The 27194-nt window shown below is 33.1% G+C and overlaps 2 protein-coding genes across 3 annotated transcripts; one reads left to right on the top strand and one right to left on the bottom strand.

Annotated features, from left to right (window-relative positions):
• Positions 1-698: 698 nt before the first annotated feature.
• On the bottom strand, positions 699-4553 carry mEFTs (elongation factor Ts, mitochondrial). Of its 2 annotated transcripts, none has more exons than XM_077444624.1 (4): positions 4254-4493; positions 3302-3451; positions 2977-3228; positions 699-1513 (listed from the first exon to the last, which is right to left on the bottom strand). In XM_077444624.1, exons 2-4 carry the CDS (start codon positions 3449-3451, stop codon positions 974-976), a joined length of 942 nt encoding a protein of 313 aa, XP_077300750.1. In that variant the 5' UTR covers positions 4254-4493; the 3' UTR covers positions 699-973. The 2 variants fall into 2 exon arrangements, with proteins under 2 accessions (XP_077300750.1, XP_077300749.1); XM_077444623.1 differs by having other exon boundaries at positions 724-1513; positions 4420-4553.
• A 1185-nt stretch (positions 4554-5738) lies between these two features.
• Positions 5739-26988, top strand: Dhc36C (Dynein heavy chain at 36C). The gene is made up of 70 exons (XM_077444622.1): positions 5739-6179; positions 6259-6463; positions 6537-6672; positions 6740-6906; positions 6982-7135; positions 7208-7357; positions 7440-7628; positions 7714-7842; positions 7916-8163; positions 8279-8500; positions 8573-8779; positions 8859-9036; positions 9121-9242; positions 9493-9777; positions 9857-9979; positions 10063-10216; positions 10288-10451; positions 10527-10589; positions 10662-10806; positions 10888-11016; positions 11110-11272; positions 11338-11453; positions 11538-11697; positions 11791-11927; positions 11999-12229; positions 12301-12466; positions 12544-12689; positions 12783-13031; positions 13103-13263; positions 13970-14141; positions 14207-14386; positions 14464-14595; positions 14660-14881; positions 14963-15160; positions 15235-15358; positions 16556-16731; positions 16815-16966; positions 17043-17190; positions 17271-17483; positions 17566-17738; positions 17813-17954; positions 18344-18457; positions 18526-18636; positions 18730-18918; positions 19140-19369; positions 19449-19674; positions 19761-19943; positions 20021-20246; positions 20320-20465; positions 20542-20737; positions 20811-21039; positions 22193-22346; positions 22413-22546; positions 22627-22852; positions 22946-22993; positions 23068-23209; positions 23290-23468; positions 23543-23706; positions 23777-23985; positions 24063-24208; positions 24281-24430; positions 24508-24637; positions 24708-24949; positions 25021-25177; positions 25265-25431; positions 25809-26046; positions 26119-26270; positions 26342-26479; positions 26557-26700; positions 26782-26988. The coding sequence occupies exons 1-70, from the start codon at positions 5951-5953 to the stop codon at positions 26986-26988; spliced, it is 11937 nt and encodes a 3978-aa protein (XP_077300748.1). The 5' UTR covers positions 5739-5950.
• The last annotated feature ends 206 nt before the right edge of the window (positions 26989-27194 follow it).

Genomic DNA, 27194 nt, shown 5'->3' with positions numbered 1-27194 from the left:
CAAATGCTAACAAAAGGCCCCCTTTAGTATCTTTTTTTTATTAAAATTAGATTATTTTTATTAAAAGTTTAATCGATTGTTTCGACGCTTTCTTCAATTCTTCGTTGATTTTTCACTAAAAAGTAAGAAGAGGCTTGTAAAAATTGGTCAAGTTTTGTACAGCCAGGAGTGTAGCTCGGTGGTTACGTTTATGTTTAGCACCGAGAGGTTACCGGGTTAGATCCCATGCTAATCTTTAGTACTGCTGGTCAGACTTGGATATTTGTGACTTCAAATCGATCGTTTCCTATCAGAGTTTGCCAATATATCTGATTTCATTGTTGAAACGGTTCCTCCATCAAATTGGCAAAAATAATGCTACCCGCTGTCACAAATACATATATGAATTCAATTTATGAACAATATGTAAAAATTTATGTACAAGTCTAAATCCATAGATATCTCTGGATTAATTAATCAATTAATTGATTGTTAATTTCGTGTCCTTCAGCCTCTCGAAATACAGCGATTTATGTAATAAAAATGCTGCAATGTTTGTAATAAATTGTCTAGGAAGGCGCATTGGAGTCTACCTGTTAGGCCTTCCCGGTATATATCACTCTGTAAAAATAAAATAAAATCAAGCACATTATTGTAGTATATAATACGGAATATTACAAACCGCGTTTTGGCGCTCCTCTCAATCTTGCGCCGGCGGGTATTTTTATATGTAAAATAAAAATCCTAGATATTTAATTTAAATTATGATACAATTGAAAAAATAAAATAACTTCATCATCGTTTTTAATTCAATAAATACAATAATATTGAATATCACTACTTACAGTTAATATAATAAAGCATTAAATTCTCATTCACACAAATAACATCTACAAATATGTTCACACCACATAAAGAATGTAACATTTCTGCAGCATTCTATATTTACAAGATGGTAGCAAGTTATATTAGATATATATTACAAGCACGCAAATTATTGACATGTTTGAACATTTTCCAGCGGTTGACCGTCTTTAGGCTTGATTTCCTCAGTTTGAACTTCTAAATTCTGTCCACATTCAAACCGTACAAAGTCTAAAACGTTCAACTTGTTTTCTTTCAATACTTCGTTTACTTGAAGTTCAGGGTCTAACAAGTACTCTTGGAATATCAGGCAGTTTTCATCATCAGATACTTTCTCCGGCTTGTCGGTATCCTCTTTGCCAACTTTAGTCGGATTCATACCGACAATATGCTGGCAGATTTTTCTGCCGATCACACTCGAATCAACCGTTTTGTCTTCACATGTGTATGCTAGAATTCCTCCATATTTTCCGATTGAAAGGGGAGTTACATCGCTGGTTGCAGGGTGAGTGTAGCCGATAAGTGAAATTCCCGGTGCGCTTTTCCAACACTCGGCACGGCGAAGAGTCGCATTCTCTCCAACTGTACCAATCATTAAAACGAGCTGTTCGGCCAAAGTTTTGCCTTGACTTGTATGAAGACTTCCCAAACGCTCAGTGTCGAAGCACATCTGAAAAAATATTTCTTCATTAAGTTTGGCTTGTTTTCAAATGAGAATTTAGAACATGTATCAGAAGCGTCGCTAGGCCCGTGCGGGGAGTGCGGTCTGCACCGGGGACACTAAATTGTTCAAATTTGAAAAACGCTAACTCTGTATATATACAGATTCCTGTATATGTACAGCTTTCTGTATATGTACAGCTTTCTGTATTTATACAGCTACCGCGAAATCCGTCTGGTGCAGCTATATGTAGCATCAAATATGAACCATATTTGCCTTTTGTTCGAATTCCTAAGAAATCAGTGTTTGTACCTAAAGATAAGAAGGTTAACTGATTCAGTGTTTGTACCTAAAGATAAGAAGGTTAACTGATTCAGTGTTTGTACCTAAAGATAATAAGGTTAACTGATTCAGTGTTTGTACCTAAAGATAAGAAGGTTAACTGATTCAGTGTTTGTACCTAAAGATAAGAAGGTTAACTGATTCAGTGTTTGTACCTAAAGATAAGAAGGTTAACTGATTCAGTGTTTGTACCTAAAGATAAGAAGGTTAACTGATTCATTCAGACGGAGATGCAATCCAGAAACTACGCGTGAACTTAGCTTCTCTTTTGGCGCTTCTCTCTCGTAAGTAAAAACAATTAACATTTTTTATTTATTCAATCAATCTATGTATGTACACTCGTCATTACAGATCGCTCCAATGCGACGAGTGTACTACATAGATTGATTGAATAAAAAAAAAATTGTTAATTGTTTTTACTCGTCATTACAGATCGCTCCAATGCGTCGAGTGTACTATACAGATCAAGAAACACACCAAATTATATATCCAATCAACGTTTGTGAGTAATGACTCACCACTCTAGCGCGTTTTGAGCAAGTCGAGCGTACACTGTACAAAAAGCAAAGCCGTGCTCAACTAATACGAGTTTTTAGCTCGAAATTTTACCGATTTAAAATTCAGCACACTTCCAATTAACCCTTTTAAACGAAAACAAAAAATAGTGCGGCCAGAGCACTATCCTAATAAACATGTTTCAATAGAAAATACTCAATATAAAATAGTATTAACAGTGGGAAAAAATCCCAAGTGAAAATACGTACTTTTGACTTTTGATTTGAACCGGACGACTACTTAGAGAGATTTGAAAGCTGAATAGTACTACAAATGACAGATAAAATACCCAACTATAGATTCCAATATTCATTTTGAACATAAAATTGACATATTTTGAGACATCGACCGAACAACACCAAGATATAGAAAAATCGCGCGATTTAAAAAACACATATATCTCCGAATCTCGAGCCAATCAACATTTTTTTATTACCAGATTCGTGTTTACCGGGCATAGATCTATAAGAAAAGTCATATCTCGTCTCTGAACCATTTTTCGTGTAATTAATAAAAAATATTTTTTAGGTAACACCACCCCTAGCGACGCCACTGCATGTATGAATTTTGTGAACCTTAGTTATAGGTCCTTTCGCCTGAGCGGCAGAATGTGCGAATTTAAAACAAGCATTGGCGGCCTCTTCAGCCATGGCTATAAATTTTTCATTGCGAGCTACGAAGTCGGTTTCACAATTTATTTCCACCAACGCTGCATGAGCCCCATCATATTTCAGCGCAATTAATCCCTGTGTTGTCTTTCTTCCGGCCAGTTTGCTGGCTTTTGACCAGCCTAATGATTGAGCCTGTTCATGCAACCAATCTTCAGCCTGAAATTTAATGCCAATAAATATTTATACATCGAATATAAAAATTAAGACAAAGAAAGAATGTTTCAACGACCTTTGCCAAATCGTTACCGTGCATTTCTAATGCTTTTTTACAATTTGAAAATGTGTATCCAGTCTTTTTTCGCAATTTTGCTAAAGCGGATGTTTCTGCAGACCAGAAGATCCGACTTGTGTGGAAATTGCGGATGAATTTGATAAACATCTGAAAACAAAAAAAAAAATGCTTAAATAATCTGCAGTATGGTTTGTTTAGCACAGAGAGGTTACCGGGCTCGATCCCGTGCTAATCTTTAATTTACTGCTGGTCAGACTTGGATATTTGTGACTCCAAGTCGATCGTTTCTTATTAGAATTTGCCAATTTATATGCTTTCATTGTTGAAACGGTCCTTTATCAAATTGGCAAAAACCATCCTACCCGTTGTTATAAATATCTGAATTTGATTTATGTACAATATGTAAAAATTTATGTACAAATCTAAATCCATAATGTTTCTATGGATTAATTCATTAATTAATTAATTGTCAATTTCGTGTTCTTCAGCCTCTTGAAATACAGCGATTTATGTAATAAAAATGCTGCAATGTTTGTAATTAATTGTCTAGGAACTTGTTAGGCTTTCTATGTAAAATAAAATAAAATATAATACATATTTTGAATTGTAGGTTTGATTTTTTTTTGTTGAAATATATCCAGAATGATAATTAATCTAATTTCAGTTACAAAACATCACTACTGCTATCACCGAGTTTGTGAATTACAAAAATCCCTAACCAATTTAAATAATTATAATATGAAACCATCAGATATAACATATTATGAGGGTATCAATTGTGCAATCCATAGATATAGTGGATTGCACAATGGAATAGTCGAGTGATACTATCATAGCAACTGGAATATTTATAGGTTATAAACTATCAATGAAAAATTCTTCCATTTCTTGACATTGGTCTCTATAGATACAATCCAATGTTTGGTGAGTCAACTGGTCTGGAACGAACCCGAGTGACCGGTTCAGGTGTCTGTTGTCTCTTCCACTGGAAGTTCGAGGGTCTGCAGCATCAGATGAAGTTCACCGGTAAGACACGGCAAGCACTGACAGTACGTGCAATCACCACAATCCTTAGAATCTATCAGATACAATCATTGATCAATCAAAGGTCTCACCTTGGTCGTGGTTATAAGTTGCAGCTCGAGCACGGTTCGCGCACACTCAAAAATCGTGTGACAAATTTATAAACAAGACTTCTCGCGGCCATGACACACTGTGATGCAATTTTGATACTAGACAAAACCTCGATAATACGAATATATTTGATTAATTTGAATTATTTATCTTTTAATAAATGGGAAAAGATTACTCCTACTACTCATTGTATATTGCAATGTAGACAATTTAAAAATAAAACCAGGAGCTAGAGTCTTCGTATCTGAAATAATAAAATGCAGCGATGGTAGCAAATAAAAAGCACCACACTAGTTAGACATTAATTTCGGTTCGGTGATTATTCCGCAAAAAGCGATCTCGCACACATCACTTAAATCTCGATCACGGAAAATCTGGCACCTAAAAACTCTATCAACAAAAATTATCCACCAGGGGGGTCTACCTCCCGGGAATGAAAGTGAAAAGGTTGAAAAAGCAAATATCGGAAGGCAAAGATCGAAAATGGAAAGATCTTAAGTCGAAAGATAAAAAAGGGTGCATGGTAAACAGTACTATGCATATATAATATATATCAGTGGCATGCGGTGAAATTATCTCTCTTTTTGTCACACAGCCTTGTTTAATGTGCGCGCGCAGGATACGGGAGGAAAAGCCTGTTCCTCTTGTTCCTGTTGTATCCTGCTCGCGCAAATTAAGTGAGGATGTACGACGGGGGGAGAGAGAGTTTTACCGCACGCCACTGAAATATATACTAACCGTTTTTCATATGTATGCATGATAATCGAATATTTTCGATATTTTCACGGTCACCCCCATCAGATTTGAACCAGACTATCCACGTTGTTTAATCTATTATTATGAATTTGAATTGAAATACTAAACCAACAAAAATAGAATATTGAAATTCTTTAGAACACTGTCAGGTATAAACACGTCGATTTTTCACAGAAGAAAATCACATATATATTTTGTTTTGTTGTTTGTCTTGCTTTGAAAGATATTTGTAAAACTCGTTTATTATTAATTTTATTGATAAAAATATATAAATAAAAAAATGGTTAAAAGATTAATAGTTAAAATTCATATTCACACTCATTTTTTTAATTAATACACCCCCCCCCCCTTGAAAGTCATTCCTTAATTTTGCCCTTCGCCCTGGGAAAAGCTGAAATGACGCCCTTGCTACCCACGGGGAATATTGTTTACCTAAATGTCCATACTATTTACTACATAGACTCATAATTTTTCCACTAATGTATATTTTTAGCTTTAAAGTCACAGTGGTTGATTAATATAGTCTTTTCTGTATCTATTTCAGCGATGATAGAAAGAGAAGATATCTAAATAATAAAAAAAAAGACAGAAAACGATAAATTTATTATCGACTCGATTGCTTAACCGCTTAGACGCTCAGCCGACGCACTGAGCGTAGAATAGATACGGCTGTTTGCGCCTTAAGGCTCTTTGGGCAGCTAAGCGGTTAATATATGTAACTGAATCAATGTGTTTTAATAATTTCAGCATTTGATCATGTTTCACACTGGAAAATTTAATAAAATACCACTAAGGAAACGTGCAAATAAGAATGAAAACACTAAGCATGTTCCGAAGTTGCCGAGGCACGAACTAAGCAATTTGACTTCCCTCAACGACCCTTTATTTACTCTTCCGAAAGAGCTCCTCCATTTATCTTTCGAAACAACTACTGGAAAAAGTAGCAGCACTTTTAAGAAGCGGAGTGCCAAAAGACATGAAAAGTGTAATTATTAACATACCTGATTTCAGCAACATATAGTTTTCGAAATTTAGTATTATATATTGTGATATGTTGATTTTAGTGATGCAATCATACACGGAGTTGAGAAAAGCACGGGAATATTTCCGAGAAAAGCTTGTAAGGTTAATCGTACAAGATAAGTCATCGGGAAGTGGAGTTGATATTCCGTCTGCGCATGAAAGAAAAATTTTACGTTACCATTATTATATAAAACATGGGATCGAAACTGTTCATGTAGCTCCATTAGATAAAAATATAATCGTTAGGTAAATAGCTCGCAGTTTTATTATTTTAAAATGTTAGAATCTTTCAAAAACCATAATTTTTACATTTTATTAGAGTACACAATTTACTATCACCAAAACTTAAACAATGGAACAAGATATTGAAACGAGAAACGGAAGACATGGCGGAAGACTTTATGATGAGTATGAAGAAGGCTATCGTCGATTTTGTTTTACGGGATCCAGATATGGTTATTTATAGCATTTCTTTAAATATATATTGTTTAACATTATTAACTGATTGACGAAACTGTTTAGATCGAATCACCTGAAGTTGCTCCGACGCCGGATAGATTAGAACTAAAAAGCAGAGATGAAATGTGGAATAGTCGTGTGCAAAAAGCAAGATTGTTCTTGGAGAAAAATTTGCACAGCATCAATCCATGCATTGCTCAAGTTTTGAACATTTGGTGGAAGCAATTCAAGTAATTTAATAATAAATTTTGAATTTGTATTTATTTAGTATTAAATTTTATGAGAAAATTTCGATTTAATTACAGTGATTTGAGATTGATAAATTTAGAAGAAATAATAAATGAAAAAGTATCCCATGATGTTATTGAATTCCAAATATTATGCAACAAACATATTGAACATACCGTTGACATTTTGAATTCTCAATGGTTGCCAACAATACAAAATATATTTTTACAAGTAAAATATTGTTTTCTAAAAAATATCATATATGTAACTTTTTACTGCAATATATATTTTTTTTAAATAAAGGGTAGCAAAAAGAAACAGATTCCATGTTCAAATCAGCCGAAGAAAATGAAAAGATTTTATGATTGTCTTTCTTGTATAATGACTTACAACTTACAAACGCTATGTTTAAAGTCGATTGAAGCATATACCAACTATGTTCTGGATATTGGGGTATATATTTTTTGAATAATGTGCAGTTGTATTATTTTTATCATGTACTTACTCACGTACGTCTTGAATTTTATTCCTCCAGGGAACCAATCAAGGATTTTATATAAATTTAATTTTTGAAAACTCAATACTATCCTTCGATCCTCCATTTAAAAAGATAAAAGAAGTTCTTTTGAACACGTACACAACTTTAGTAGATGCTTGCAAAGCGATACCGAGGTTGGAAACTCAACTGTATCAAGATTATGACGGTGAAATTGAATATTTAAAAGTGAGCTCAAATATGCTTGTAATGCCAATTTTGCTTCATCTATTTTGATATGTTGTCGTTATGTAATTATTTTTATTTTACGTAGCCCGTAATTGATATGGAATATATTGAAGATTGCAAATGCAAAGTTCACGACATGCTTGAAGATCAACGCATTGGTCCTGAGCTACGTGTACAAGATTTTGACGATTATATCAGCTTGATCAATGGAGAGGTATTCGCTTTACTATACTCATTTGGATTAATGAATTGATTTTAATTTTATTATAAAAACAATTGCTTTACAGATGAGTATTGAAGTTGAAAATTTTCTGAAAGCAGAACCCGTTAAAGAATTCAATGAGTATTGTGATTTTGCTGTGAAATTTGTACAATTAGCATCTGATATTCCGATGAAACTGCAAAGAACCGTTGTTGTCGGCATATATAAAATGGAAAGAGAAAATTTGATAAACGCTCTGAAGAATGCTGCTACGTTATTTTCAGACCAGTTACTCGGTAGAATGACTGCAGATTATCAAACGATGATAAAAGAGTATGTGTATTTATTTTATTTTACTCAATTTGATTATATTATATTATACATGTTGATTTGCTGTCATAAATTATATGTATGAAGGTGCATTATATTTTTGAAACGAAAAATTTAGGTTCGGAGAAGAGTATCTACAAATTTCAAATACATTATTGACACCACCTTTAAATACCGCTGCTTTAATGGAACTCCAGCAGTATAGTGTTGAAGTTGAGGAAAAAATTCTAGTTGAAATGGAAGGAAGATTAAAATATGTTATGAATTATATAACATTTTTATCAGATTATACTACGTTTACTCCTTTGGAGATGAAGGCTAACAATAATACATTCCAGTGGTAATTATTTAATAAAAAATTGATTCATTTACTTTAATAATTGTTGACTATGAAGGAATGGAAATTTTTCAGGTATGCTCGCATGCCCAATGTCTTAGAAGAGTGTCGTCAAATATGCGACACAAAAACTTTAGAATACCAAGAAGCACTTAAAGTTCGAATCACTAAATTCGTAAATGATTTATCAAGGAGAGCCAAACAAGTGGAAGAGCTGAAGCATTGGGGTGATATTGAACAACTTCACAAATATGTGACCCGTGCTGGTGCTCTAAATGAAAAGTATGTAGTAGATATGATATTTTTTTCAATGTTTATATGCCTATATAGATGCATATTGATTGTGTTTTGATTTTTTCAGACTCGATATAGCCCTGACACATATTGATCAGTTCAACGAAGAAGAGGAGTCGTTTGGATGGGAACTATCTCAATACCCGTTGCGCAAACAGATCAGCGATAAACTTAGGCCATATAAACAACTTTATGATAACGCATATGAATTTTTAAAGAATTATGACGATTGGATGTCATCTAAAGTACTATTTTTTTTAAATAGATGACTCTCTTATTATGGAAATGTTATACATATATGCTTATGTGTGTATTGTTATTTATTATAGGTTGGTTCACATAGTCCAGAAATAATTGATTCTAGTGTTGGACATTCTTATAAAACAGTTTACAAGTTGGAAAAAATATTCAGTGATGTACCCAATGCTTATCAATTAGCAAACGATGTTAGGTAGAGAATATTTTATTTTCTATTTAAACTATTTTATTATCTATTATAGGTTTTTCATTCCAAATTGACTCTTTTTCATTTTAAATTTACCCTTATTCATTTCAAATTGACCCTTTTTCTTTTCTTAATTAAACCTTTTTCATTTCAAATTGTTTTTCAATGTGAATTTGAAATGAAAAAGGGTCATTTTGGAATTAAAAACTTGTATTATGAATGAAAAAAAATATTGTGACATTTAATTTATTTCTAGATTAAAAATTGAAGAGTTTAGAGAGCACTTGCCGATTGTTCATACTTTAGGAAATGTCGGAATGAAAGTGAGACACTGGGAGAAAGTATCTGAAATAGTTGGCTTTCCCATCACAATCGATGATAGTTTAACTCTCGCAAAGATAATTGATTATGGTTTGACGGATTATTTGGGGAAATTTGAAATAATTTCTGAAGCAGCCACCAAAGAAAACACATTAGAACAGAATCTTGATAAAATGATGAGCGAATGGGAAGAACTTGTGTTTGAAATTCACAGTTATCAGTATGTATACAATATTGTATGTATATTGCAAAGGACTAAAATTAAGACGTTTTGTCATGTAAGTTCTGTTTGTTTTTAGTGATACGGGAACATATATTCTGGCTGGAATTGATGATATCCAGTTACTTCTTGATGATCATATAGTCAAAACTCAAACTATGAAAAATTCACCATATATAAAGCCGTTTGAAGTTACTATTCTGTAATTCAAAAACTTTTAATTACATTTAGAATATGTTTTCATAATTTTATGAACAATATTTAATTTTTATTGTAAAATTTCAGCGCATGGGAAGCTAAACTTCAGCTGCTGCAAGAGATTATGGATGAGTGGTTGCACGTTCAAGCAACTTGGATGTATTTGGAGCCGATCTTTTCATCGCCTGATATTCAACAGCAAATGCCTGAGGAAGGGAGAAGATTCAGTGCTGTCGATAAAGTAATTCGTTTTTATTTATTTAATGATTGTACGTCTTGTTAACGCTTTGTGTAAATATTATTTCATTTAAGATGTGGCGAGAAATTATGAAAGTTGTGTTTGCCGAACCGAGAGTTTTAGACGTGATTGAAATTGAAAAACTGTTGGAGAGATTGAAGAAATCCAATAGTTTATTGGAAATCATTCAACGTGGCTTGAATGCTTATTTGGAAAAGAAGCGACTATTTTTTCCACGGTGAGAGCAAAATTGTAATAAAACCTTATGGTACTTATTGAAATATTTTCATATTTAATTTTTATTTATTTTCAGATTCTTTTTCTTATCAAATGATGAACTTTTAGAAATACTGTCGGAAACTAAAGATCCGACCAGGTTAGATTTTATAAAATAATTACAAATAATTATGGAACAATTGTATTACATATTTTGTGAAAATTATTCCAGAGTTCAACCCCACTTAAAGAAATGCTTCGAAGGAATAGCATTATTGGAATTTACAGAAGATCTTTTTATCACACATATTAAGTCATCTGAAGGAGAAATTGTTCCATTAGTGGTGACAGTGAATACAGTCATTGCTAGAGGACAAGTTAATAAATATTACTTATATAATGAAGTTTTGCAAAGTAAATTTTGTAATCTATTTCATATAGACAATTTGATTTTGTAGGTTGAAAAGTGGCTTTTAGATTTAGAAACCACTATGAAACTGTCAGTTGAACAAACTGTACTTTCTGCATTTGAAGCATATATGACGACGTCTCGAGATCAGTGGGTATTGGATTGGGCCGGACAAGCTGTATGTTTTCATAAAAAAATTAAAACTGTGAAAATGATTTTAGTATGGATATGAGATAAAATTTTTTTATAAATAATTCTAATTTTTTTGAAGGTACAATGCATAGCAATGACTTTTTGGACATCTGAAGTTTCTTTAGCTATTGATGGAGGCATAGAAAATATGAATAATTATTTGGATATTTGCAATAATCAAATTTCAGATATTGTAGAATTAGTGAGAGGAGAACTTACAGTTCAAAATCGTATAACTCTAGGTAAGATAATATGTTTGAGGTTTTCATAAATGTTTCAGATTCTATTAATAAGCGTAAACTTTCAGGTGCTTTAGTAGTATTGGATGTACACGCTAGAGATGTTCTTTCCGATCTTATTTCCATGAATATTTGTTCAAAAGATGACTTCAATTGGCTTTGTCAAATGCGTTATTATTTGGAGGTATTGCAGTTAATATTCAGCACATTAAGATTTGCCGTTTGGTTGTTGTTTCTAAAATGTATATATGCTTATATTGAATTTCAGACAGAAGAGGAATCGGAAGAGATGAAAATGTGTACTAGAATGATCAATTCGAAAATTATGTATGGATATGAATATTTAGGAAATGCAACTCGTTTGGTAATAACACCTTTGACTGATAGGTGTTTTAGAACTTTGTTTGGGGCACTACATTTGCATTTAGGTAAAATAATTGTTTTTTTTTTTGTTGTATTTTATAATAAAAGTGAACTTGAATTTAAATATGTGTTATATGTATGGTTTTTAATATTATAAGGTGGAGCTCCTGAAGGTCCAGCTGGTACAGGTAAAACAGAAACAACCAAAGACTTAGCAAAGGCTATAGCAAAACAATGTGTAGTTTTCAATTGTTCGGATGGATTAGATTATATTGCACTTGGAAAGTTCTTCAAGGTATTTTATCGAATATGTTAATATATAATATAAGGTAAAGACATGAGATAAATAGCATGGTGTATTTCTAGGGTTTAGCTTCTTGCGGTGCATGGTCCTGTTTTGATGAATTTAATCGAATTGATTTAGAAGTTTTATCAGTCGTTGCTCAACAGATTATGACGATTCAAAGAGGTCTCATTGCTAAAATGACACAATTTGTATTTGAAGGAACAACGTTGACGTTGAATAATACTTGTGCAGTATTTATAACAATGAATCCAGGATATGCTGGACGCTCTGAACTGCCTGACAATTTGAAGGCAATTATTATTACACATCGGTTGTCTTAAGTTGATGAATAGACTGTTCTTATTTACGTTAATATTTGCAGGCACTCTTTCGTCCAGTCGCGATGATGGTACCAGATTATGTGTTGATATCGGAAATTGAACTATATGCAGCTGGTTACTTGAATGCTAAACCTTTAGCCATGAAAATAGTCGCTACATACCGATTGTGCTCTGAGCAATTGTCGACTCAACCTCATTATGACTATGGTAGGATTTTTTAGATTAGTTTTTATATGTATGATATTTTTTTATGTTAAAATATGATGTTGTGTATTTTGTATAAGGAATGAGAGCTGTAAAATCAGTATTGAGAGCTGCAGCAGCATTGAAATTAAAATATCAAAATGAGTCTGAAGATGTAATTATTCTTAGGTCAATTAAAGATGTCAATTTGGCGAAATTCCTCGATCAAGATGTTTCACTTTTCATGGTAAAAGCATATTTTATTTGTATTAAATTCACAGTACACGCGTGGTTATAATAATGAGTACTTAAATAATATTTGATTGTATTTTAAATTAAGGGAATTATCTCTGATCTATTTCCTGGCATTCCAATACCCGAGGCGAATCTTCCCGATCTTACGAAGAATTTACACGAAGCGTGTAAATTGATGAACCTTCAAAGCACACCTTTCGTGATTGAAAAAGCTCTGCAAGTTTATGAAATGATCTTAATAAGGCATGGTCTTATGATTGTCGGTTTACCATTTTCCGGAAAGTCATCAATGTATCGAGCTTTAGCTAAAGCTTTAGAAATTACAAACGAAAAGGTGAATTCAATTGTATTTGTATCATACATGTTAATAGGTTGGATATTTTAAATTATAAAAAAATATTTTAGGGGCAAATGAATGAAAATAAAGTGCAATATTCAGTTATAAATCCAAAATCGATTCCGATTCAACAACTATATGGTAGCTTTGATGCTGTATCACATGAATGGTCTGATGGAATTTTAGCTGTCACATATAGGGCATTTGCCACATCAACAACGCCGGATAGGTATTATTTTAATGGTTGTGGCTATTTGCAGATACTATATCTGCGAATTATTGACTATTTGCAGGTACTATATCTGCGACAGGCGCAAAGCCTTCTGCGCATGCGCGTTAACTTATAAAGGTCTGTTCATACCTATCCAGCACGACCCGAATCCTGCAAGTATCCTGCAAGTACGGACAGTATTCTTTAGTACACTCTATATGGACACGCATGAATGCGTAAATGCGCATGCATGAATGGAGTATGAATACGTCCATATAATGTACCAAAGAATACTATCCGCACTTGCAGGACACCTGCAGGATACGGGGCGTGCTGGATAGTTATGAACAGACCTTAATCCGATTATAATTTCTTACATTTAATGTATCCTAGACTCGATTGAATTATTAATATTAACTAATTTGGATTATATTTTTTACTCTACGTCACTTTACGAGTTCGAACTAAATTTTAAGAGATTTAAAACAAAATTTTAGCAGTAAACACGCTGACAGTGACAGTTCACGCGCATGCGCAGAACGATTTGCGCCTGTCGCAGATATAGTACCTGCAAATAGCCAATAATTCACAGATATAGTACCTGCAAATATCCAATAATTTGCACATATAGTACCTGCAAATAGCCACAACCATTATTAATTACAAAAGTGTTTTTGTCAGATTTTGTTCCATTAAATAATTATAATATTTTTTCAATTCTTAGAAAGTGGTTAATATTTGATGGACCAATAGATGCTGTATGGATAGAAAATCTTAATACAGTGCTTGATGATAATAAAAAACTATGTTTGATGAGCGGTGAAATCATCCAGTTGGCACCGACAACGAATTTAATATTTGAACCGATGGATTTAGAAGCAGCTTCACCAGCTACTGTATACAATTCATATTTAATGCGATAAAAAATATACTGTTTATTATAATGTAAATATATCATCAGGTTTCACGATGTGGAATGATATATATGGAACCGAGTGCATTAGGATGGGATCCCATTGTAGATTCATGGTTGAATACTTTACCGTCTAGTTTGAACAGCTCTAACATTCAAATTATCAAGCAACTGTTCACCAGATTTTGTCCACCTCTCCTGTGGCTTGTAAAAGAAAGTGGAGCTACGGTAAATTCGTGAATTTGACGCATCGTTAGTTTTGTTGTTATTTTAATTTTTTTTTAATGGCATATAATGATTTTTAGGAAATGTACAAGACATCAGAGTCCAACTTAGTTTGGGCAGCAACTAATCTGTTTGATACATTCATTGATGATTTCTTGGATGAAAAATATATGAGCTCTCATGCAGATCTCGACATCAGAGCTCAAGTTGAGGTAATGTCATTGGAAGTTACTTGGTTCTTTTCAAAGCATAATATTAATTAATGATTTTTTGTAGGGAATATTTTTCTTTTCTGCCATATGGTCTCTCGGAGCCACTTTGGATGTACCCAGTAGACCAAAATTTGATATGATGTTTCGAGGATTGCTCGAAAAAGAGTTTCCTCAGACAGTCGTACAAAGTTTGGATTATCCTCATCAAATAAGTAAACCTGAAAAAAATTATATTTTCACAATACCGAAAGAGGGGTTGGTTTATGATTACCGATATATAAAAGAAGTGAGATTTTTTTTATTGTTTTAAGATATTATAAATTATTATATGTTATTTGTTGCAATAAAAAAGAAAAAATTACATTAGGGTAAAGGGAAATGGAAACCGTGGAGTGACGATTTGTTAACGGCTCCGCCGATATCACGCGACGTAGCAGTTCATAGTATTATTGTGCCAACATTAGATACCATTCGATATGTAGCGTTATTGAAGCTATTGGTGATGCATAAAAAGCCAATCATTTTGGTTGGACCGACTGGAACGGGAAAATCGTCATATATAGTTGTAAGTTTGCTAAAAAATGAATATATTTTTTAAAAGAGCTTAAAATTTTCATGTTGTGTATCTGTTAATTATAGGATTTTCTGATGACAAAAATCGATACAAAAATATATAAATCGCTTATAATGGGATTTTCTGCTCAAACTTCTGCTTCACTGACTCAAGATATTATAATGTCCAAGTTGGATAAACGCAAAAAAGGTCTACCTTTTTTTTAACTACTTTTTTAAACTTATTTTCAGATTTTAACTTTATCTACATATGTACGTAATAACAATAGATGAAGTTTTGTGATCATGCGAAAATTAGAAGTCGAGATTTTGACAGACTCGAACTCAGAATCGATCATTGATCACGTTTTCATGATCTAGGAAAAAATGTGTGTCTGTGTGTCAGTGTATTTTGGGGATTTTTTGAACACCGTTAGTCCTATTGAACTGAAACTTAGCATCAGTCACTGAAATTCTTATCGATAAGACGTGAATTTTTATCAAATTTTTAACAAGACCGGAAATGGTACCTTCCCTTATATGTATCCTCTTTTTTTAAAGTTTTTGAATTAAATTATCTCCCAAACCGCTAACCGAATTAGACTGAATTTTTTTTACATGTAATAGAAATTATAAATTTTATACCCTAATATTTTTGAATATTTTTACCTGAACCAGAAGTAGTACTTTTACTCTCGAGAATCGAGGTTTTTTATGTTTTCCTCAGAAATCTTTTGGTTTATTGAACTGAAATTTCATATCTAGAAGTTTAAACTTAATACCAAGTTATATATAAAATTTGGTAAGCATTCGTCAATCGGAAGTGGCAGTTTACTCTTGTTCGATTTTTCTTCCACTATTTTTTTTCGACCCCTTAAACAAGTGTGCTCATCACGAAACAATTCAAGTATAATGCTTGTATCAATGTGATGAAAATAAAAAAAAAATCACTAAATTTAATAAACCGGAAGTGGGATATTTTCCTCTGAGAAAGGTCAAAAATGTTGTCACCTTGATTCTGTCCACACCCCTGAACGTATCAAGTTGAAAATTTATATTTGTATTCTTTATGTACTAACTTAGAGCTGATAAGGTTTTGGTCAGAATTCGTAAACCGTAAGTAGTATTTTTTTAAGCAATATTTCATTATTTTATTTTGACCTTTTAAATTATTTTTATTTTCTTGATATTTAATGTGTATAATAATTATAGTGATTTTAAGTAATAAAAAAATTTCGAACTAAATCTGACAACCGGAAGTAGAACTTTTGTCTTTTGTAAGTTTCCCTACATTTGCGCTCAATTTGAATCGAAAATGCTCCCATACTTCACAAATACATAGATAAAGCCATGGGTTGGTCACATCCAATTTTTTTTTTTTTGTTATTGTATAACAATTTCATTTCAGGAGTATTTGGTCCACCGATTGGAACTCAGTGTGTAGTTTTTGTTGATGACGTTTCGATGCCACAATTTGAGGAATACGGAGCACAGCCACCTTTAGAGATTTTGCGACAAGCGCTTGATCAACAACAGTGGTATGATAAAAAAGACAATGTTGCAATGAAACTAACTGATTTACAGGTATAACTATTATACATATCTCGCATATTATTTGATTTTTTATTTAAATTTTCTTATACGTATATATTTTAATAAAATGACAGTTTATGTGTGCGATGAGTAAACCTATTCCTGGATCTAAGCCAATAGCTCCACGATTCACACGTCACTTTGGATTTCTTTGTATTGATGAATTTGATGATCCTACTCTGATGGTGATTTTTAGCAAAATCATGCTTTGGCATTTGGATACAAGGTTTGTTATTATTTTGGCATAATTATGCTGTATGTAAATTGTATTATTTATGTATATAAAATGATATGTATTATAGAGGATTCGCTAAAGAATTTGATCCTTGCATAGAGGAGCTTGTGTCGGCTACTTTGGATATTTACAAGAAATGTAAATTCAATCTTTTGCCAACGCCTTCAAAATCACATTATATGTTCAATTTGAGAGATTTTTCGAGAGTTATACAAGTATGATGTTCCATAATAATAATTTTTCTTGTTTCGATTTAAATTTTATCGAACTGTTGATTTTTCAAAATATAATTTAGGGTGTTCTTCTATCTGTGCCTGAAGTGATTGAAGATCTTCCATCAATGAAAAGATTGTGGATTCATGAATGTATGAGAGTATTTGCAGACCGTCTTATTGAGACGAATGACAAAGATTGGTTTGTTGAAGCTTTGAGAGTGGCTACAACGAAGTATTTGCATATGGATTTCGATGCCTTGCTTGAGAGGTTGCTAGAAAAACCCAATAAAAAGGTTTTTATTAATGATGTATATGGTATATATGTATGTTTCAATGTTGTATAAATATTATAAAGAAAGCGTTTGAAATTTTAAGATTACAGAAGTCGATCTAAGGAAATTAATTTACTGTGATTTTGCCAATCCGAAAGCCGATACAAGGCACTATATGGAAATGACGGAAATGGACCACTTGACAAATACTGTAGATTCATTCTTGTTTGAATTTAACAACATGACAAAGAAGCCTATGGATTTAGTTTTATTCAGGTTTACACACGTCACTAAATTGTTTTGTAGATTTTAGTAGAAATAGATGTACATAAAGACATTTTACATTGAAGATTTGCTGTTGAGCATGTGGCACGCATTTGTCGCATCGTTGGACAACCTCGGTCGCACGTATTGTTGATTGGTCTCGGTGGATCTGGAAGGCAATCATTAACGAGATTAGCGGCACATATTAACGATCATGAACTGTTTCAGGTATTTTATTGTAATTTGATTTCAAAATGATTGCCATATGACATATAATCAGTGGTGTAGTGCTAAATTTTGAGGTGCCGGTACGCTCGATTTTGCCAATATTTAAATGTATTAAAGACACATCTGGTGCCTCACATAAATCCTGGTGGTATTTTTGATCCTGACAGCATTCTTATGCACGACAGCGCTCCTTGACATTGAGCTTTGGTGAAAAATATTGCAAAAGTGGTAAAACTTTTCGAAATAATTAAAGTTTTATACTATTTTGATTTTTGAAATCTTTATGGAGGGTCGCGTACCGGTGCCAATAAAATGTGGTGGGACGCCGTACCTGTGCGTACCGGCTATTGTACAACCCTGCATATAATAATACATTTGTATTGATTAAGGTTGAAATGAGTAAGCTGTATAGCTACAGTGATTGGAGAGAAGATTTAAAAAATCTGTTTAAGAAAGCAAGTACGCCCGATGAGCACGTTACATTTTTATTTAACGAGTCCCAGGTAATATAAAAATAGAAATTTATTTCGATTACAAAATTTTTGATGTAAAACAATATAAAAATATTTAGATAAAAGAAGAAATATTTTTGGAAGATGTCAATAGTATTTTGAATTCCGGAGAAGTTCCCAATTTATTTAATGCTGAAGAAAAAGCTGAACTGTGTGAGCGTATGAGAGTGGTTCGTTTGTGTTATTTGTGTAATATAATGTATGAATTTAAAATTATAAATAAATATATGATATACATATGTTTTGTTAATTTTTGTATGCAGATAGATAAACAACGGGATAAATCAATACAAACTGATGGTACACCCATCGCTCTGCATGGATTATTTGTGAATATTGTCAGAGAACAATTACATGTTGCACTTGCCATGAGTCCAGCAGGCACACAATTAAGAACGAGAATCAGGAAATTTCCAGCAATTGTCAATTGCTGTACGATTGATTGGTTTCAGGTAAAACTTAGTTAATTTTTGTTTTATGTTGTTATTTAATAGATATATATATATATATATATATATATATATATATATATATATATATATATATATATATATATATATATATATATATATATATATATATATATATATATATATATATATATATATATATATATATATATATATATATATATATATATATATATATATATTTGGGCTAATTGAATTTGAAGGAATGGCCTTCTGATGCGTTACTGGCCGTGGCCACTCATTTCCTCAAAGATGTGGATTTAACGGATGTCGAACGAAGTACGGCCATACAAATATGTCAGGAATATCATACAGATGTGGCAAAGCTCTCTGTCGAATACAACATTAGGATGAAACGTCATAATTACGTCACACCAACAGCATATCTCGAATTGATTAACTTGTTCAAGAAGCTCTTGAATACAAAGCGGGCGTATGTTGATTTCGATTTGAATGTCATCAACAGTTGTTCCTTTAAAATCAAGTATTAGAAAAGTGATTTTTGTTTTTAGTGAAGTGGTCAATGGTGAAAAACGATATTTGGTTGGAATACAACAACTTGAAAAAGCAGCTTTGTCAGTGGGTGCCCTTCAAAAAAGTCTTGAAGATTTGCAGCCAAAGTTAGCCGAAAATGTTGCTGCCGTAGCGGCGACTAGTGCTCAAGTGACCCAAGAAAAAGAGAGCGTTGCACAGGTTGAAGAAATTGTACTCGGAGATCAAGAAGTTGCAGATGAGCAGGTGAAAATATGTTTTAAATTAAAAAAAAGTCAAATAAAACTTTGATATTGATGTTTAATGTTTCATTTTATTGTTATATTTTATAGGCAAAAGTTGCACAAGGTATCAAAGATGAATGCGATGCTGATTTGTCAGAAGCAATGCCTATTATGGAAGCAGCTTTAGCTGCTTTAAATATTCTAACTGCATCTGATATAACATTTTTGAAAACAATGAAGACTCCTCCGAAAGGTATTAAGCTTGTCATGGAAGCAGTTTGTATCTTGAAGGTAATTTAAATTGCAATTGTAAATTATATTCGCAATGTTGAATAACTATATTTTGTATTTGTGAATTTATGTAATAGGGAGTTAAACCTATCAGAGTACCCAATCCCTCGGGTATGGGAATGACTGAAGATTATTGGGCGCCTTCGCAAAAGTTACTAAACGACATTAAGTTTCTAGAAAGTCTTATATTGTTTGAAAAAGATAATATACCTCCCAATATTATAGCCAAATTACAAGGAACAATATTACAGGACGAATCGTTTTTCCCAGAAAAAATGAAACAAGCTTCCGTAGCAGCGGAAGGTAATTTTTGTGTTTCTTAAGATATTTTATCTCATTTTACAGCAAATATTCAAATTTTATTATTCAAATTAAGGTTTGTGTAAATGGGTGATTGCCATTGTAAAATATGATGCAGTTATTAAAATCATTGCACCCAAAAAAGAGGCTCTAGCTGAAGCTCAAAATGTACTCAACGAAGCAATGTCTACCTTAGCAGTCAAACAAGCCCAGCTGAAAGAGGTGCACAGGTTTTAAAAAATCTTTTTTGAATGTTCATCTGATAATGTTGTAATTTTTTCTGTATGATTTTTAAAAGGTTCGCGACAAATTGGCAGCTCTTGAGCAGTCGCTGGAAGATTTTCAAAAGCAGCAGAAAGATCTAGAAGATGAAGTTGAACTGTGCAATAATAAATTAAGTAGAGCTGAACAAATCCTAAAAGGCTTAGGAGGAGAAAAATCTAGATGGACTGAAGCAGCGATAAGTCTTCGAAATTCTTATCCGTCATTGACTGGTACCTTTAGGACTTTTGCTGTTGGTTTTAAATATATATTTTTTAAAATTTTTAAGACGGTTGTTGGTTTTAGGTGATACTTTAATATGCGCTGGAATCATAGCTTACTTGGGACCTTTCACTATGGCTTTTCGTCAGCCATGTATTGAAAATTGGGTGAAAAACTGCATCAAAATGGAGTTGCCGTGCTCAGAACAATTCAAATTGTGCAACGTTTTAGGAGAACCAGTTACTATTCAACAATGGAATTTGGACGGATTGCCTGCTGATGATTTTAGTATTGAAAGTGCTATTATTATTAAGTATGTACATTTTATATTTTTATATATAACTAGCTGTATAACCCGGCTTCGCTCAGTATTTATAATATAAACCGCTTAAACATGACTAAGCTAATAGTAAACATTTAATTAAAAAAAAAAATTTTAAAAATTAAAAAAAAAAAAAAAAAAAATAATAAAAAATAAAAAAAAATCAAAAAAAAAAAAAAAATCATTTTTTTTTGCCTTCTAGGGCTTCGCCCTCGGCGCCCCCTTGAGCCTTTGCCTTCTAGGGCTTCGCCCCTCCACGCCCCCATGAGCAATTGCCGTTTAGGGCTTCGCCCCCCTTAGCTGATGCCTTTTAGGGCTTCGCCCCTCCGCGCCCCTATGATTAAATGCCGTCTAGGGCTTCGCCCCCATGATCAGTTGCCTTTTAGGGCTTCGCCCCTCCGCGCCCCCATGATTAAATGCCGTCTAGGGCTTCGCCCCCCTTAGTTGATGCCTTTTAGGGCTTCGCCCCTCCGCGCCCCGATGATTAAATGCCGTCTAGGGCTTCGCCCCCATGATCAGTTGCCTTTTAGGGCTTCGCCCCTCCGCGTCCTGCTGCGCCCTCTTTGGGGCCCCATGGGGCTGCGCCCCCTTCGGGGCCCCATGCGGCTGAGCTCCATAAGGCGGCACCCCATAAGGCTGCGCCCCATAAGGCTGCGCCCCATAAGACTGCGCCCCATAAGGCTGCGCCCGATAAGGCTGCGCCCCATAAAGCTGCGCCCCCCTGCGCCCCCTTCGGGGCCCCATAAGGCTGTGGCGCCCCATGAGGCTGCGCCCCCCTGCGCCCCCTTTGGGGCCCCATGAGGCTGCGCCCCCTTCGGGGCCCCATAAGGCTGCGCCCCCCTGCGCCAACTTCGGGGCCCCATAAGGCTGTGGCCCCTTCGGGGCCCCACGGGGCTGCGCCCCTTGTGGCGCCCCTGGCGGGGGTGAATCCATTGAATCGAAAAAAAACAAATCGGCGCCTATGGATCGAAAAAAAAAAAAATCGAATCACGTGTTCGATGACGTCACCGATCTACGGACGACGAACGAAGGATACATACATACATACATACATATATACAAAGTCTCTTTCCAAATTATAGATTAGAAATAAAATATGTTATATTTTTTACGTTGAAGATTTTAAATAATTTTCTGTTTTAAGATCGTCTAGGCGTTGGCCTCTTATGATAGATCCTCAGGGTCAAGCGAATCGTTGGATTAAAAATTTGGAAAAACCTTTCCATTTAAACATAGTACGAATGACGCAAGCTGATTTTACAAGAGTATTAGAAAATGCTGTACAATTTGGTCAACCTGTAAGAATTGTCGATTGTTAGAAAATGGTTTGGTGTATTTTTTTTTATATGCTTAAATGTTTTTAGGTGCTTCTTGAAAATGTTGGCGAAGAACTGGATCCAATGCTGGAACCCCTTTTGCAGCAGCAAACGTTCAAACAAGGAGGTGCTATGTATATAAAACTCGGTGATAGTGTGCTAGAATATAATAAAAATTTTAGGTAAATGTTTGAAGTGTGTTCAATTTATAAATAAATACAGTTGATTAAATAAAGCATTTTTATAATTTTGTATTTGGTAGATTTTATATTAGTACAAAGCTACGGAATCCCCATTATATGCCATCTATTAGTGTTCGGGTTACTTTGGTCAATTTCATGTTGGGCACAGAAGGTCTTGCAAGTCAACTGTTGGTTAAAGTCGTCGCTCAGGAAAGACCCGAACTGCAACAGGCGAAAACTGATTTAACACTGCAAAATGCAGAACACAAGAAAATTCTTCAAGAAATTGAGGAGAAAATATTAAACGTAAATCAAACTATTATCACAAATATTGCATAGATATTTAGCCTTAATAAAATGTTACATGTGTATATAATGGAATTTATTTTACATGTTCAGGTTTTATCTACATCTGAAACATTATTAGAAGATGAAGCTGCTGTGCAGGTGCATATAAAATTCGTTTTAAAATCTATAAATATGTGTTTTTGAATTAGTTATAGGCATTGATTCATTTGTAGATTTTGAATACTTCGAAAGCAACAGCGAATGAAATCAATGATAAACAAGTAGTGGCTGCAGAAACTGAAATTCAAATAGACAAAGCTAGAAAACAATATGAGCCCATTGCCTTTTATGCAACTGTGCTATTTTTCTTAGTTGGTTTGTGTATTTCTAAACTTAGTTTTGATTTAAGTGCTTCTAAAATATCGATATATAATTATATATTGTCATTTTTTCAGATGGTCTTTCTAGTATTGACCCAATGTATCAATACTCTCTTGAATGGTTTGAATCACTTTACAGTGCTTCAATCGACAACACGGATCGGGTTGATGATTTAGATCAACGGTTGAGGGATTTAAGAGAATATTTCACTTATTCCTTTTACTTAAACGTTTGTAGAAGCTTATTTGAAAAGGTTAAATATATGTTTTACTTTTTTTTTTATATAACAATGGAATATTTGTATAAAAATTAATTTTATATTTTTAGGATAAACTTGTATTTTCATTATTATTGACTGCTAATATTTTGCTTCATGAAAATAAATTTGATATGACAGAATTCAAATTTTTACTCATTGGTGGTGAACCAAAAACAATTTTGGAGTGTCCGGTGAAATTTATTTCTGAAGCTTCTTGGAAACATCTCAATAAGTATATAATTAATTATCATTTTATAATGTGTATTTTTGAATTTCACTTATAATATTATAATGTTTTGAAGGTTGAGTGAGTTCAGTGTATTCGAAGGAATTTTGGAATCAATTGAAAGTGAACAAGAAGCATGGGAAAAATATAATAATCTATTTGAACCTCAAGATTATTCTTTGCCAGAACCATGGAATGAAAAATTATCACTATTTCAAACATTAATGGTAATAAAGTCTATTCGGCATGATAAAATAGTTCCAGCTGTACAATTATTTGTTAAAGGTGGGTATATATATTTTTGAAATGTAAAATAAAAGCTTTGAAATTTGTTTATTTATATTTTAATTATTAAATTGTAGAAAATATTGGAGCTAAGTTTGTAAAACCACCACTTTTCAATCTGGAATTGTCTTATGGGGATTCAAACTGTTGCATGCCATTAGTTTTCATTTTGACTCCGGGGTCAGATCCAATGGGTGCTTTATATAAATTTGCCGATGATCAGGTAAATACTCTATTTTGTATGTTAGACCAATTTTTGGACAATGTATGTAAATTGTGGTGAATTTTTTATAAGGGTTTCGGTGCAAGGTTATCTTCCTTATCTCTGGGTCAAGGACAAGGACCGATAGCTGTGAAGTTGATCGACGAGGCTGTTCGAACTGGTTCATGGGTAGTTTTACAAAATTGTCACTTGGCGAGCAGTTGGATGCCAATGCTTGAAAAGGTAGTCTATTTTATAACAGTAAATATATTATTTTTAAAACAATCTACATATTACATGATTGTGAATGTAAATTTCAGATTTGTGAAAGTCTTTTACCGGAGACTACTCATCCAGATTTTCGTCTTTGGTTGACCTCTTATCCAAATAAGTCTTTTCCGATTTATGTTCTTCAAAATTCAGTTAAGATGATTAATGAACCACCACAAGGTTAAAAACAACATATTATTCTAAAATTAACAAAAATTGGTGTATTATAAAATTTCGAATTTTGTTATAGGAATCAGAGAGAATCTTTTACGGTCGTATCAAACAGATCCTATAAACGATAATAATTGGTTTGAATCAAACCATCAATCAGCACCTTTCAAAAAACTGTTATACTCTTTGTGCTTTTTCCACGCAGTCGTGCAAGAAAGAAGATTGTTTGGTCCACTCGGTTGGAATATTCCTTATGAATTTAACGAAACAGATTTAAGAATTAGTATAATGCAATTATACATGTTTTTGGATGAATATGCGGCAAGTTCAATAACATATATAAAGCACAATGGAAAATAAACATGATTATAATTTCATATACTCATTTTTAGGAAATACAATATCCCGCATTGAAATATTTAATAGGCGAGTGCAATTATGGTGGTAGAGTGACTGACGATTGGGATCGAAGATGTCTTCGAACAATTTTGAAAGGATTTTGCACTTCAAATTTAATAAGTGAATTGTCATATTCCTTTGAACCAACAGGTCTGTACAAATGTACTATATTGTAATTGATTTTCTGTATTTTCTAATATTAAATTAACGTTTCAAACATATAAATGGTGATTCTAGGTACTTATTGTATGCCCGAAGTAAATGAACATGCAGAGTTTATATCGTACATCAAAGATCTTCCGTTAAAAGTGATTCCGGGCGTGTTCGGAATGAATGATAATGCAGACATTACGAAGCACCTACGCGAATCAGATATGCTTATGAACACAACTCTCCTTACTCAGGTGATATTATTTATATCAATCATTTTATCACTTTCATTTTCATATCATTTAAAAATAAATTAAAATTTAATATTAATTTCATGCTTAATATACAATACAGGATCGCACCGTAAGTATTACACATATTTTAAAAGCATACACACATATTTGTAAGATTCAATGAAATACAAGCTTATTTAATATACAATAAGTATGTTCATGAGTTTCAAATGTTTGTTTGTTTTAATATATGTATACGGAATCATTTTCATTATAATCATTTTGTTTTTTAACTTTCTGTATTTGAGGACCTTTTGGAAAAACATTTGGTGAGTTTAATTTATTTCAATCTCTATTTTGAGATGACTGTTATGTATAAAATTATATTTTATATTAAGGAATCCATGCTAATGGGGGTGGCGGGTATGTCACCCGAAGAAGAAGCTAAAACTATGGCCGAGAACGTTTTGTCTCGTCTTCCAGCGAAAGTTTTTAGTGGAACATCACATGAAACTGCTGAAGAAATGCAGAAAATGTCACCCATGTCAATAGTTTTAATGCAGGAAGGAGCTCGTTATACAAAATTGTTAGTAATCATAACGACCAGTCTCAAAGCGGTCATTGATGCTGTTCAAGGTATAATTAATTAATTGTTATTTAGTTGCAAATTAATTTATATGAATAAAATAATATCTTTTGATTGATTAGGTATAAGTATACTGACGGATGTTACCGAAAATGTCTTGACTTGCATGATACGTGGAAAGATACCAGATTCGTGGTCGGCGAAAAGCTATCCTTCATTGAAGTCTTTTTCTAGTTATATAGACGATTTTTTGGATAGATTGAATTTTTTGCAGGTACATTAACAATTTGAAAACAAATTATGATTTAAGAAACTGTTTTATTTTAAAAGTCAATAAAATTTTAGGATTGGTATACGAATGGTGCACCGACCGTTTTTTGGATGCCTGGATTTTACTTCCCACAAGCTTTTTTGACAGCAACTCAACAAACCTATGCTCGAAAATATAGCATACCGATTGATCAGCTAGCATTTGACTTCAAGGTAATATCTTTGTGGTGTTGGAATGAATTATTATTCAAAATAACGATACTTTATGCACTGGAATGTGTCCGTTTCAGGTACAGTCCAAAAATGATTTTGATAGTAGTCCACAAGATGGTGTATACATCAGGGGACTCTACATGGAAGGTGCCCGTTGGAATTCCGAAAAGGAAATTATGGATGAAGCTTTGCCGAAAGTTTTATATGACACATTTCCAGTGGTGAGAATGTCGCATTGTGAAGTTTTATTCATATTGGTGTTGCATTTATAGAAATCAAATTTGTATTTGTTTGTGGTTTAGATATGGTTAATACCCATTAAAAAGGCTGATTCGGATGAGAGTTTGATGTACGATTGTCCGTTGTATAAAACTGCAGATCGTCAGGGTATTCTCTCCACTACCGGACACTCGACTAATTATATTTTGTGTATTAAATTGCCGACTGAGGAAGATCCTGATCACTGGATCGTTCGTGGAGTCGCGCTTCTTACACAGCTTCCATATTGATGACCTGCTATATATTATATATTTTATAGATAGATATAATACATATTTGAAATATTCTTGATAAATTGTAATATTTAAAAAATATATATTTATGGAATGATTAATTTTTCTATATTTTTGTATTGAGTGAAATTATCAAATAAAGTCTGATTGTGTGATTAAATGTTTTTATTTTGACTACTTATACTGGGTTTGGTGCAAACGAT

Source organism: Arctopsyche grandis, chromosome 13 (genome assembly GCF_051622035.1).
Source record: "Arctopsyche grandis isolate Sample6627 chromosome 13, ASM5162203v2, whole genome shotgun sequence".
Lineage (NCBI taxonomy): Eukaryota > Metazoa > Arthropoda > Insecta > Trichoptera > Hydropsychidae > Arctopsyche > Arctopsyche grandis.
The sequence above is the reverse complement of the archived record's forward strand: the minus strand, read 5'-3'. Positions and strand labels throughout refer to the sequence as shown.